Source organism: Caloenas nicobarica, chromosome 3 (genome assembly GCF_036013445.1).
Source record: "Caloenas nicobarica isolate bCalNic1 chromosome 3, bCalNic1.hap1, whole genome shotgun sequence".
Lineage (NCBI taxonomy): Eukaryota > Metazoa > Chordata > Aves > Columbiformes > Columbidae > Caloenas > Caloenas nicobarica.
In genome coordinates, this window is record NC_088247.1 from 47,649,026 (window position 1) to 47,661,765 (window position 12,740).

Below are 12,740 nucleotides of genomic sequence, written 5' to 3' on the forward strand. Positions count from 1 at the left end.
AGCTGCACTTCAGTGGGCCCAGCAGCACAATGGCACAATGGGTTATACGTTTGAGGTGACACGGAATAGTCCATTGAATGCTGAGGAAACATTAAAGAAGGCCAGAGCCATAAACAAGGTTATTTGCTAAGTATTTGTTAGAGGTGTTGGACAAGTAGGAGTTACATAAGGGACAAGCACATGAGAGGCTGGAATAAACCCGTGGAAGCTTTAAAAAGCTGACAATGCCACCCCAAAATGGTAGGGATGCTCATGCATACATGTGAGGAGACAGCAGTACTGGCTGGGAGCGTGCAGGAGCCTGGTGCAGCCTCAAGGGATGCTTTTCAAGACGGGAGCTGCGGGGGAGAAGTGGGAAAAAGCAAATCAGGGTTACAGGAGAGGTGCTAAAACAGGGAAACACACAAGCCTCTGGCAAGTGGTAAGGGGCCTGGCAGATCGGGTTAGGGATGGAGGCAGCAAACAAGCCATTTGAGTCAATGCAGAAGACAAAAAGTTGGTGAATGTGTTTCTGCCTGCTCCTTTTTCTAGTGGGATCATCCCAATTTTTAAGCCTGTATTTAAGGGTTAGAGTACTATATGTATTTTTTTTTTCTGTAATAACAGTGCACAAAGCTGAAAACAAAGTTGTGTGATAAACCCTAGGCCCCGAAGTAAACTGCTAGGAATAGTTAGAAGTGGATTCCTGTAGGCTTAGAAGCCTGGCCAAGGGTCTACCTGCAACTGCACTCCACGGAAAACACTTGTGAAGGAAACTGGGAAGACAGAGGTGTTTTTCAGCACATTTCATCTTATTGTGACAGAAAGGAGAAAACTCAGAATGAGACTTCTCAAACCCCAAGGCAAGTTGGGAAGATAAATTCCAGTTGGTTACCTCCCTTTGCCTGAAAGGATCTGTGTGCTCTGAACTTTCTTAGAGTTCGGACAGTTAGTTTCCTGGTTTTAGACATGATGTATGTTACTGGAATCCCTCCGGGTAATAGAGGGTTGCAGTGGGCAGTAGAAAATACAAGCATGCCACTGTGATTCAGAAATAACTTTTTGCCGGCACTGGGAGCAAGCTCTGAGGTGTTTGAGTTACGTCCTGTTTGTCAGTGAGAGCGTGGCATCTCCCATGGTCACCACTTCTTCTTTAAAGAGTGGAAATCTTGGAAGAAGAGAGCTACCTCATTTGGACTGTATCAGCCTATTGCTCTGTGAACTGTCTTCGACAGTAAAACTTTGAATAAAGGCCTCAAATATAGGTGTCAGGAGGGGAGGGAGAAGTACTGTATCTGATATTAGACCCAAAGCCGGTGGCCATATCGTGACCTCAGTCCCTGACCTCCAGCTGGGCTGTCGGGAATTATAACGAATGCTCCTCGCCACCAGCCAGGTTTTGCTTTTGTCCTGCTTGTAACTGCCACTGTCCCACCTTTTATTGCAGACATCCATCATCTGGCAGAAAGACTGGGAGATGATATTAAGGTTGTAGAAGATGTCATTTGTATCAAAGCTTCCCCTCCTTTCTTTTCACCTTCTCCTTGCCCATTTTCCTGCATACACTCCATTCCTGTTGGGTTTTGCCCCCCTCTCCAGACCGCTCATCCCTTCACCCAGCTCATAAATGATTGCTTTAATAATATTACAGCCCCTCTATTTTGGTGTGTGAATAACCCAAGTGACAAGTCGCTCATAACCAAAGCAGGGAGAGATTTCTATTTTCACCCTTTAAAAGGCTACAGAAAATACAGAGAGTAGGTTCCTGCCTGTCTTGCATTGATCCGAGCTGAGCATTTATTGCTGCGGAGTAGCTTGCAGACACAGTGCATTTGAGGGAAAGCTTTACCAACCAGACCTGACTGTTGTTTTTCCTTCTCCACATTTATTCAAAGTGCAGAACTGTTTGTATACCACAAAGATGGGAATGAAAGAAAAAGAGTATGTGTAGAATCTACCAGCTGTTTAAGTCTTATTGTTACCTTCTGTATCGATCAAATCTGTTGCCTCTTAATTGGATATTGACTGTTGTGAGGCAAATAAGGCAAGCTGTCAGAGAGGGGAGGGATGGGGCGCAGGGTTTATCTTAATGGTATGTTGATCATCACTAGTCTATAAAAGCCACTGGGAGAGGAGTTCATTAAACCAGCCTGCAATTGCTTTAAAAAAATATGCTCTGAGTCGGAATGATAAATCATATATGTGACACTGCAATCAGAGAAAATCCGCATTGTTGCTGGTATTTACAATGCTGAAAGCTTGAAATAAGCAGATGCATTGAAACAAATTCATTAGGGACTGTGATTTGTTTGGTCTGTGAGCCTTAGCTAACCGTAACCAACATTTGAGGATTTCTTTTTTTTTTTTTTATTTTTTTTTTTATTTTTTTTTTTCCCCTTGATGTTGTGTGTTGTTTTTCTGCCTCCCTGCTTCTCTGGCAGGCTGATTAGAAATGTGTGCTTGCCCTGCGTAGGACTCTCATCTGTGCTGGGGAACCCTTGTAGAAACAGCAGCAGTGAGAAGGGATACTTGAGCTACCTGACAGTGAACCACACAGAATACTTTGGAAAATGCTTTTATTTCATAAATTGTAATAAGCAGGGAATGCGAAGAGAGAGGGAAAGCTTATTAGCTATGCTGGTGTGAGCTACCCATTACAAAAATGGAATCTGCTGGGAAGTCTGTAGTATATTTTAATCTCTTTCCTAGCTGTATTTTAGGCTGTGTATTGAATATGTTGCAATAACTGTCAAGCACAGTCCATTAGTGTCTCTGGTTCAGGCCTGTCGTGAATCAGAAGGGAGATTAGCAGGACAGGCTCGCTTTTATGAAGGTCCCACGCAGCTGTGACTTGTCGAAGAAACGTTCAAAGGGGCAATAAACAAAGTTTATTTCGAATTATCTCGATGTGATGTGTTTGTTATCATATTTATTCTTTGGCAATTCAGAACTGGTTATTAAAAATTTATGATATGGGTAAAGGTTTGTGCAGTTTGAAAAATTAGCTTTTGAGGCAGCCACCTGAACACTTCTCATATATCACTGTGCTGTGACCTGCCAGGGAAAGGGTAGCGCAGTCCTGCAGAAACCGGTAAAGCTGCAGAAACTGCCTGGTTATTAGGCGATACAGGAAGGAAAAGGGTACATGATTCTGGAATGCAGTGGGAAAATGAGCTTTAATGGGGAGTTTTCATTGGAGAGCACAAGGCAGTTCCCTGCTCAGGCGACTGGATTGAGGCTGGGCTGGACCACCTTCATTTGCTCATGGACCTGAGTCATTTAACATCTCGAGCTTTCTACTCCTCTTCCTATAACAATCAGAAGAGTGGTCCAGGGCTGTAGACACCACTATTTTTGCTTCAGTTGCTCTTTCCGGATATATTGTGAAACTGAAGGCAATCATCCGTTTCTCCAAATATGACTGTGGTAGAAACGGCTCTTAACATACAGCATTGCAAGCTGTGTTAAAAGAAAATCCTGATTTTGCCTGCAAGAATGAGAAGTCCAGCAGGAAATCAGAGTTCCTCTATAAAGTCTAATAAGCAAAACTAGGGGAAGGGAAGAAAAAGGTATGTAGAATCCAGAAAGCTGAATCCTTTTCGGGGCAGGGGGAGGAGCAAGTTCCGAGTGACTTTTAAATGCAGTAGGATGAAAGTTATTATTTTAGCAGGCACTAGGATAGTACTGTTATTAGTATTTCATTTTGATTCACTTACAATATTACATACATTATAATAGAGTTTGGATAATTTTATACCATGAAATTCTGAGTGAAAAATTAAATACATAAAGCTGGACCGTTCAGATCTATAGCCCGTGGAAGACAAGCATTATTAAAAAAAAAAGGAAAAAAACCCCAAAAAACGAAACCCAGAAAAGATCCATAAATAACCTTTTATCAGATTTTCAGGCACATTTGTTTGGATTTTTGTGTGTTTCAGTTATGCAAGAAAATGAACGTGACATTTGTCAGCTGCTTTGACGAGGATAATTTCAGAAACACTGACCTATCATTCCACAGATTGGCACCTTCTCCTTCTTTGTCGTAATGCATTTTTTCTGGGGCGGCTTTTCTCAGCAAAACTGCCTGTTTCCCAGGAGTTTTTACACCTGTTCAGAAAGGGACAATGAGGGATTGTGGGTTGGGTTTGGTTAGAATAGCAGGTTTGACCTGGCGACTATTTATTTTTGAAGTCAAGGGGGTATTTCTTCTGTCAGCACAGTGGAGAAGATTGCAGGATATTCTGAATGATGTCTTTCCTCCAGTTTTAATCACACTAGCCAGACTGCTGGCTCCCGAAGGCATTTCCACACCAACCTTCTCCTGAACATGTGGACTCGAGCTGCTTTTCTAAACCAGTCTTGCCATTAGTGGTGTTGCATTCAGATTTTGTATTCACATTTGAAATAGCAGCTAAAATTTGAACAAAGGTTAGAGTTTGGGTCTAGATTCATCACTGTCTATAATGGACATAACACAGTAACACATAAAAAGCTCCTACCAAGAGATATGCCAACAACAGGAGCCCTTGTCTTGCCGAGGATGCCTGCAGGAAATGGAACCTCAGGCATAACTTAGGGACCGCATCTTTGCAGGGACATTTCTGCTCCTTCTCAGTGACCATATAACTTCACTCTCTGTGAAAGGGACTCCACAGCTGTGGAGGCTGTACTCTTAATGTATAGAAGCCAGGGGCAGCTGAGTGCCAGGGAGAGATTTCAAGGACGGCTGTGGATAGATCCCAGCCAACAAAATGGCACAAACCTGTGTCCAGTGGAATGCCCTCTGCTCAGGCCCTGGGAAGAGCCCTGCTCAGTCTCAAGGTTCTGCTTGCCGCCCTGATATTGTTCTGCTGGTTTCTGTCCACTACTGACTTCTTCCAGCGTAGGCAAGATCTTGATTCCTAACTTAAATAATGGGAGGAAATGTGCACCTGTGTGTTGGTACATGTGTTCATGTGTGTGGTGGGGTGGTGTGTGTGGGGAGAGGAGAGGAGAGAAGGCAGCAAAAGAAGTCAGCGAAAGTCCTTCTGGTTTTCTTCTGCATCCTTAATAAAGAAGTTATAAGAGGGCATATTCCCAATTTCTTTTCGACTTTGTAGATCATCTCCAGTAGACAAATTGTCTCGTGGACCACTTCCCCTCCCGTTGGCGATCAAATAACATTCCTGTGGTGACTACAGCAGTTGCTTACATGGAAAAATAACGTTAGGAAAGTATTTAATGTATTTTTAGCTGTCTTTAAATTCATTTTAGCAGCTGGAAACAAGGGGAGTTAGTAGCACATGACCTGCAAGCTCTCCATATACCACCAACAACTGTGCAGAGAGCCACTGCTGCAGAGAGACCCCTGGCTGGAAACGTTGGGTAGGGTGGCCACCTCTAACCTGGGGTGGTCACAGAAGGTCAGGCAAATGGATGACATCGATTTTAGTGGGATGAAAGTGATAACAAGACAATAAACACCCAGCGTGATTTTAGTTCTTTTATTTTCACTGATCTGAGTTTTGGGAGATTTTACGAAACATTGTTTTGACATGTTTCAAAATACCTCGGACTTTTTCAAAAAGCTTGAGAAGATTTTAGAGGCTCAGAGTGGCAAAATATTACAACTGTAGGGATGAGTGAATAGAGTGCAGCCGAGAGAGGCAATAAGCTAATAAATATTGCTTATTCCATCACTCTGCAAATCAGGAAAATCCTGACATCCTTGTGAAAAGCAAACCTCTCGTGGAACATTAGTAGGAGCTTTCCCTGAGAGAAGACTTTCCCCAAGCCGAGGGCTCGCTCACTGCTGTCACTGCCCAGTTGCTGAGCCAGGGTTGTCCTCTCCGGACCATCATCCCTGGCCCTGCTCTGCTCCCAGTGCAAAGCCACAACCCTGACGTCGGGCTCCCCCGGTTCCCCAGCCCACAGCAAGTATGTTCATTTTTCTGGGAAGAATATACTCAACAGATGGAAGTTTAGTACTATTTTTACCGTTGCTGGTACAGTGAATGTAGAGACCATGGTAATTGATTATCTGGGACAACAGAAATGCACAGGAACTAGAATTTCAAGGATTAGGGTCTCCCCGAGGATTTCCTTCGAGTTTCAGTGAAGGGAGAGATAACCTTTGTGGTGGAAACGGAACCACGGCTTTCAGCTCCCATCTGCGGCCAGCCTCTGGGGACAAGAGTATTAAGGGTGATGTGAACTTCCTCTGTTCATCGCCGCGGGACAGGAGCCTCGTCGCAGTTATCTGCGCTTCTATAGCAACGCTGTTCAACTTCTCGCAGCTTTCTTTTTGTCCTACCAGAGCCATTCAACTAATGCCTGCGTTTAGCTAGGGGTAACAGTCCTGTTTCATCTGTTTTAAAGGACAGCTATGGAAATTAGGTGGCAATTTTATCCTGAGTAAGCAGACTAATATTCTGTTGCTCTGCACTGCTCAAGTGGCCATTGCTCTTAGAAAATAGATGTTAGGTGTTTTCAGTTAAGTGGCATTAAACTTTTGTAGACTGAGCCGTAGGATTTCATTGCAAATGCGCTGTCTCATTTTAGTGGAAGCTTTGCATTAACAAGTTCCATCTTATTCAATTATGCTGTTCAACCTGCCTTGTGACTTACACTATCATAAGATCCTGCCCTTAATATTAAAATGTAAGCACAGATTTCCTCTCCCAAGGCTAAAACTGCATAAAAAGACTTAGAGTGAAGCTAAGGAATCTGAATCAAGATAATTTTTTCTCTGAGAATAAGGAGAAACAAATATCTATGTACTTCGGAGAGGAGGAAATTCTGCTGTAGATTGTTCTTCCTCTGTCTTGTTAAAAAAAGGAATCTTGACTTCATATATAGTCTGTTTCCAAACTATTGGCATCTTTCACAAATATGGGCTGGCTGGCTTATGAACAGATAGCACAGTTTGTGTAGCCGAAGATAGTTGTCATCATGCACTTATTGATGAGTACACATATCTCTGAACATCAAATGCTGTGCTATTTTCAGAGAGGTCCTTTCAGATACTGTTTTCTGTCCTTTTCTTTAGGTTTTTTCTTTTCCCTACCTTCATGCCATTTTCCTTCAAAGCTCAGTGGTAGAAAGCAGAGAGGAAAGGGACCTGGGAAGGGAGATGTTCTCACCTGTCCAGCGTCCCCACGTCAGGAGCTACTCTGTGCATGTCATTCCTGGCAGATGTTTGCCTAATCTGCTCCTAAAAATCTCCAGTGATGGGGCTTTGACAGTCTCCTTAGGCAATCTGCTCCAGTGCTTTGCTGTACCTATCATTAAGAAGGGTTTCCTGATATCTAACCTGCAATTAAAGGCCACGATTTCCCGCGCAGCCCATCATCAGGCTGACCTTACAGCCAAGCCAGCTCCCCCAAGTCGTCTGCAGTTTCCTCACTACGTCTTCCTCGCCGGCACTGCTCCTTGGGTAACGTGCTGTCTTTTGCCCAGTTTTGTCGAGTGTCCAGCCCGGCGTCCCACTGGCCGGCGATGGGCAGGTTTCCCTCTCGGAGTCCATGCAGCTGACGGGAAGGCAGCTGCCTGCCAGGAGAGGCTATTGAATTAGGAGATTCGGTAAATCCCAGGAGAGGAGCTGCCACAGTGAAGTTGCAGCAGTTTTGCGCTGATAAAACTAGCGGTGCTCACTGATGGTCCCAGGCCTTGGAACAGGAGCTGAAGCCTTTTTTGTCTTGGAACAAAATGTGCTGTGAGAGCAGTTGTACCATCTATTGCATATATGCAATCAATCACATCTAGCATTTCGGACATACATTTTTTGATGCGAGCATTTCTGTAACCATTTTAGCAGTTTAAAAATTATTTTAAAAAATCAGAGATCACAGGTTTGGCTTGGGTCTTCTTTCACTTGCTTCCTTGTAAACAATAGGAGGCAAATTGCATCCCATGGCAGCCAGGCCTGATGGAGAAGCTGCAGATGCTGTGAGTGAGGTTGAGGTGCTGGGGACCTGAGGCTGTCGCTTACTGGTGTGCAGCAGCAATTGAGAGTGAGTCAGTGTAGATACAGGCGTATCACAATATTACCATGGCAAGATAAGCTCTGAGCCACTTTTTTAATACACTTAGAACAGTGCTGAACATTGTAAGAGCATTTCCTTCTGCAAATTATTTACAACTGGAAGATGGTAGTAATGAATTCACATAAAGCAGCCGGGGAAATAGCCCTGGCTGCTAAGAATAGATATTTTTTACAATGGAAACAAACTAGCTAAGCTAGGTTTACTTTTGCTGCCTGAGTAAATGATAGCAGGATGTAGCTAAACTGGTTTTTGAGACAGGAATTTTTGGTGACATCCAAAAATAAATAAAATAAGGTTTGGGTCAGTAGGAGGGGGGACATGTTGCCGTCAGCAGGGGTGAATAACCTTTGTGTAACTGGCAATTTTGGTACGTGGGTCAAGGTCGGTGGGGTCTGTATCTATATTTTGACACATGCACTACAAACGCCCTGGTATCCATTTCATTTTACAAGGTGTGTGCGTGCACCGAGATAATGCACCAGAGGGTCACTGGCAGGTTACAATGTGCCAGCCATCACGTGCACAAAGTCTAGAATAGAGCCAAGATACAATTTCAGGGGTCTGGGGTCGCCAATGGTGTTCAGAGCCCAACATAACACCTGTGCCCCACGCAACATCTCACTGGCTCTCTGTCACCAAGCATCCCTTTGGCACCTGTGATCCTGAGCTGACAGGTTCGCTTCTATTTTTGCAAGGCATTTTTAAGGCATTTGTCCCCCAGTTGTCTTCTACATGACCTGGAAGAGCTTCAGTTCATCACCTGTATTCCTTCATAGAGGAGAAGAAAGGACAAAGTTTGTTTTCAAAATGAGAATTGTTTGGGTTTTTTTTTTTACAAAACATGATCAAATCTGGGCTTTTTATTCACACAGCATAGGGAGTAGATTCATTGCATGAAAAGGGTTTCAGTTTCAAACTAATAGTTAGAAGAATACATTTAAACCTTTGTCAATATAAAAGTGACTTTAGGTGCTCAGGAATGCTCTGCCTCTTCCTTGTGGTTTGAAGGAAAAATTTTAAACATTTTCTACCCTGCAACTATTGCGAGCAGTGTAAGAAAATACATATAAACTGCCAGAAAATGTACAGAATAAACTTGCTGCCCACTTCCCGCTTCTTGTAATAATCATCAGTGTAGGTACTACTCCAAACATGCTTTGGACAAACCTTGCACTTTTAAAAATGATATTTTCTGTCAGGCAGAGTTTGCTCATGCCCTATGGCACAGAAGCAGAGGCTTGCTGGACTCAACGGGCTTTCCATGAGGTGCAACCCCTTCGCATTTTTCTAAAAATCCTCGATGCTGTTAACCCGTGGCTCCCCTTTCCCAACCCCATCTCCCCGGGGAGCGGCAGAAGCCTATTGGAAGGCAAACAACCCGTAGAGCCTACGGGGAGTAAATATATTTCATAAATGCCAACGCTGAAAAAGCCTGGGTGCCGGGAGTGTGACACACGACGACAGGCAGCTCACGCCGTGAGGGGGGTACAACACGCCGAGATGTGTGTGCACTGAGCCCGGGCATCCCTGGATCCCCCCATCCTGAGGAGGGGACATGGGGCAGATGGAGGGACAGGGAGTGGGGCTACCTGCTCCTCACCCCGTCGCCTCCACCCGCTCCCCTCGCTCCCACTTTCGTCCCCCCCCACCCTCTGCCCTTCCTCCTCTTCCCCAGCTTCTTTCGGGCAGGGGCTGATTTAAATAGGTTGGCAGGGAGCCAGGAGCTCATCATTTTAATGCAGTGTAAAATGGAATGTGCATAATTATATGCAAGCCATATGTGAGGGAGACAGCTCAGCTGTGAATTTCGGGAGGCTGCGAGAGGGAGAGAGCGAACAGTCAGGGATCAGATGAGATGGAGCGGAACGGAGTGCAAGTGTCACCCAAATGAACAGTGTAATGAGTGTATTGCTGACACTCCTCCTTTCACCTGCTTCTCCCTTTTGCTTTAACTCAAAAGCAGAAAACGCTGTAGATGAGAAGGGAAAAATACTATATGCAAGCAGGATTGCTAATGGGCTCTGGTAATGTCTCCATTTAAACTTCAGTTTTCTTAATTAACAGTGTAGTTCTAAATAACCAGTAACTTTTAATGCATCTTTGTCATTAAATATTTTGACCGCATTTGACTGAAGGATCATTGTTCTCACTAGATGACTGCTCCTTTCAAAGCTTCACTTAAACATGGAGGGGGAATCCATTTATCTATAATAGTATTACATGTAAATTATGACTATGAAAACGTATTAATTTTTTTGGCCTTGCTGTTAAACTGAAAATACATTATGTAGGGATTGCTTAAGCATGTCAAAAAGTTTAAATGAGTACATATGTAATGTAATCCTGAAAAATGCAATGGAGAAAATTGAAACCCTGAGTTACTCACAGTTTCCAGCTCAAATATTTCATTTTGGGTTTGTCTTTTGTTGTTATAATTATTTGCAATGCAATGAATTTGCATGTTCAACCTAAGCTATGTAAGAAAACAGCATCCCAAGTTCTCATATCTAAAAGGTGTACTGCGTATTTAAACAAACTTTTAAATAATGTTGTATTTTGGGATTCCCATCTGTTTTAATGATCTGAGCTGTTATGCTTTTAGCTATTTTTTTTTCCTTCCATTATTTGTAAGTCCCTAAATAGGCCATTATATTTTCCTTCAGGCTAGAGATGAAGATGGACATGCTGAAAATTTTCCCCAGCAGCACTATGCTAAGGAAACTCCAAGACTTGCCTTCAAGAATAACTGCGAACTACTTGTAAGAATAACATACTTACAACAAGTCTAGATTGTTACTTTAGCACAGTGAAAACCTTTTTTTTTTTTTGAAAGGCTTTTGTTCATTATGACATACATTATGAAATATGATAGTGGTTTTTATTTTTTCCTGTTCTGATGCTAGTTCTGCTATCCGTGAACGATTTAAGATCTCAGATTGCTTGAAAAATCTCTTATATTTGATGACAGCACATGAATGGCCTTGTCGTACTACCTTGTCTTGCATGGTAAATCAGGGAGAGCCACACAGGGAGTGGCTGGTGATGCACAAAAAGCCCCCCCGCCACACCCCCTGAGATGCCCCAAAACTCACTCTCCCATTCACCTTTTAACTCTGCTGTGTTTTCGGGTGGCAGCACCGCGTTGTGTTCTGCTGACACGCAGGACTCCCTTCAGAGCTCGCCTGTTCCTCCCCTTCCTCACTGCATGCAGATGGGAGCATCCCCTCTCCTCTCCTCCCCTCTCCTCTCCTCTCCTCTCCTCTCCTCTCCTCTCCTCTCCTCTCCTCTCCTCTCCTCTCCTCTCCTCTCCTCTCCTCTCCTCTCCTCTCCTCTCCTCTCCTCTCCTCTCCTCTCCTCTCCTCTCCTCTCCTCTCCTCTCCTCTCCTCTCCTCTCCTGCGGGGAAAGAGCAAAAGCCAGGAAAGCACATAGAGGGAGCCGGGAGTGTTTACAAGCCGTAAGAGAGATTATATCAGCTGTGAAAGAATCTCTGTTCCAAGGCAGGGTTAATTTGCTGTTCATTTTAGCATTTGTAGTGAGGCAAGATTAAAAGCAAGCAGGAATGCCTATTATATTTCTATTAAATGAATCTGTTGGGACCTAATGTTCTTGATTAGCTTGCGAAAATGAGTGCTCCACGATGAGTTTTTCTGTTTGCCTAAAGTAAACAGAGAATGAATTGTAATACGTTTAAGAGAGATTCACTCACGGCTTTCGAAAAGGGAGTTTTAGATGGATTGGTAGATCTCTCCCTCACATTCGCCTTTCTTCTCAGCCGCACTTAAGTAAAATGTATCGTTTGGCTAAATGGAAATATTTGCAGAGAGTCAGAACACGGGGTTATATTTTGAAACAACATCACTTTTTTTTTCCTTATAGCTCTAGCAGAGGCAGGCGGCGGTGGAGGAGAGAGAGCTGTGTTTCCTCCGCATTAAAACCCATGTCTGCCCCCCCCGTAGAGGACGCAGGGCCAAATCCTGATCTCGGTCTCCCGGGTGCAACACCCAGCGAAGGCGAGCTGTTGAGCCGATGTAAACCAGTGCTGATGGTGGTCCCCAGGTTCAAGTGGTTGTTTGGAGAAGCCCAGACCAGAGGGCAGCAGCCCCGGCGGCGGTGGCCAGTCCCTGCTCCTGCCCAAGAGCACCTTGGCCTCACCTGCACTGGTGGGTTCATAGACTCACCTACCCCCCAGGTGCCCCCTGTGCTGAGCCAACCCCTCGGTTAGGTCATGACAACGCCTTTTAGAGCCACAGGCGTCACTCAGAAGGGTCAGTGTGTTCCCAGGATAATTCTCCCCAGCAAAAAGCGGCGTGAATTGTAAGATCTTCCTTCCTTTTAAACGCCTTCCAAAGTTCCTATTGGTTTCAGGGGCAGCAGGGTTACATCCTAAGGGGAGGAAACTAGACCAACACAAAAAGCAATTCCCCGGTGCAGTCACAATTCTTGTGCCAAATAAGTGAAACTGTTTCTTCAAGGCCATGCTTAGTTACTGTGCGGCCGGTCAAATCAGGCCTGACGAACCATCACAGCACACCAAAATGCCCCCAAAGCCGATAGGGTTTCTTGGTGTAGGAGGAGTGCAGGACTAGGCTTGGGAGACAACACGATATAAAATAAGTGATGTATTATTTTGATTGAAAATCTGCTTTATTTTTAGTGCAAGCAATCAATGAACCAATTAACCCTCTTCGTGCTACTTAAATCAAGCATTCTTTTAATACCCAGTTAATTGTTCC

The 12,740-nt window shown here is 44.2% G+C and overlaps 1 protein-coding gene across 2 annotated transcripts in view; it reads left to right on the forward strand.

Annotated features, from left to right (window-relative positions):
• Window positions 1-12,740, forward strand: part of SOBP (sine oculis binding protein homolog) — a 116,428-nt gene that overhangs the window by 54,368 nt on the left and 49,320 nt on the right. Inside the window, exon 5 of one of the 2 annotated variants that reach the window (XM_065632895.1) lies at window positions 10,670-10,765. The exons of the other annotated variant lie outside the window; for it this stretch is intronic. Coding sequence (XP_065488967.1) covers window positions 10,670-10,765 — 96 coding nt within the window. The remainder of the gene's footprint in view (window positions 1-10,669; window positions 10,766-12,740) is intronic. 2 annotated transcript variants of the gene reach the window in all.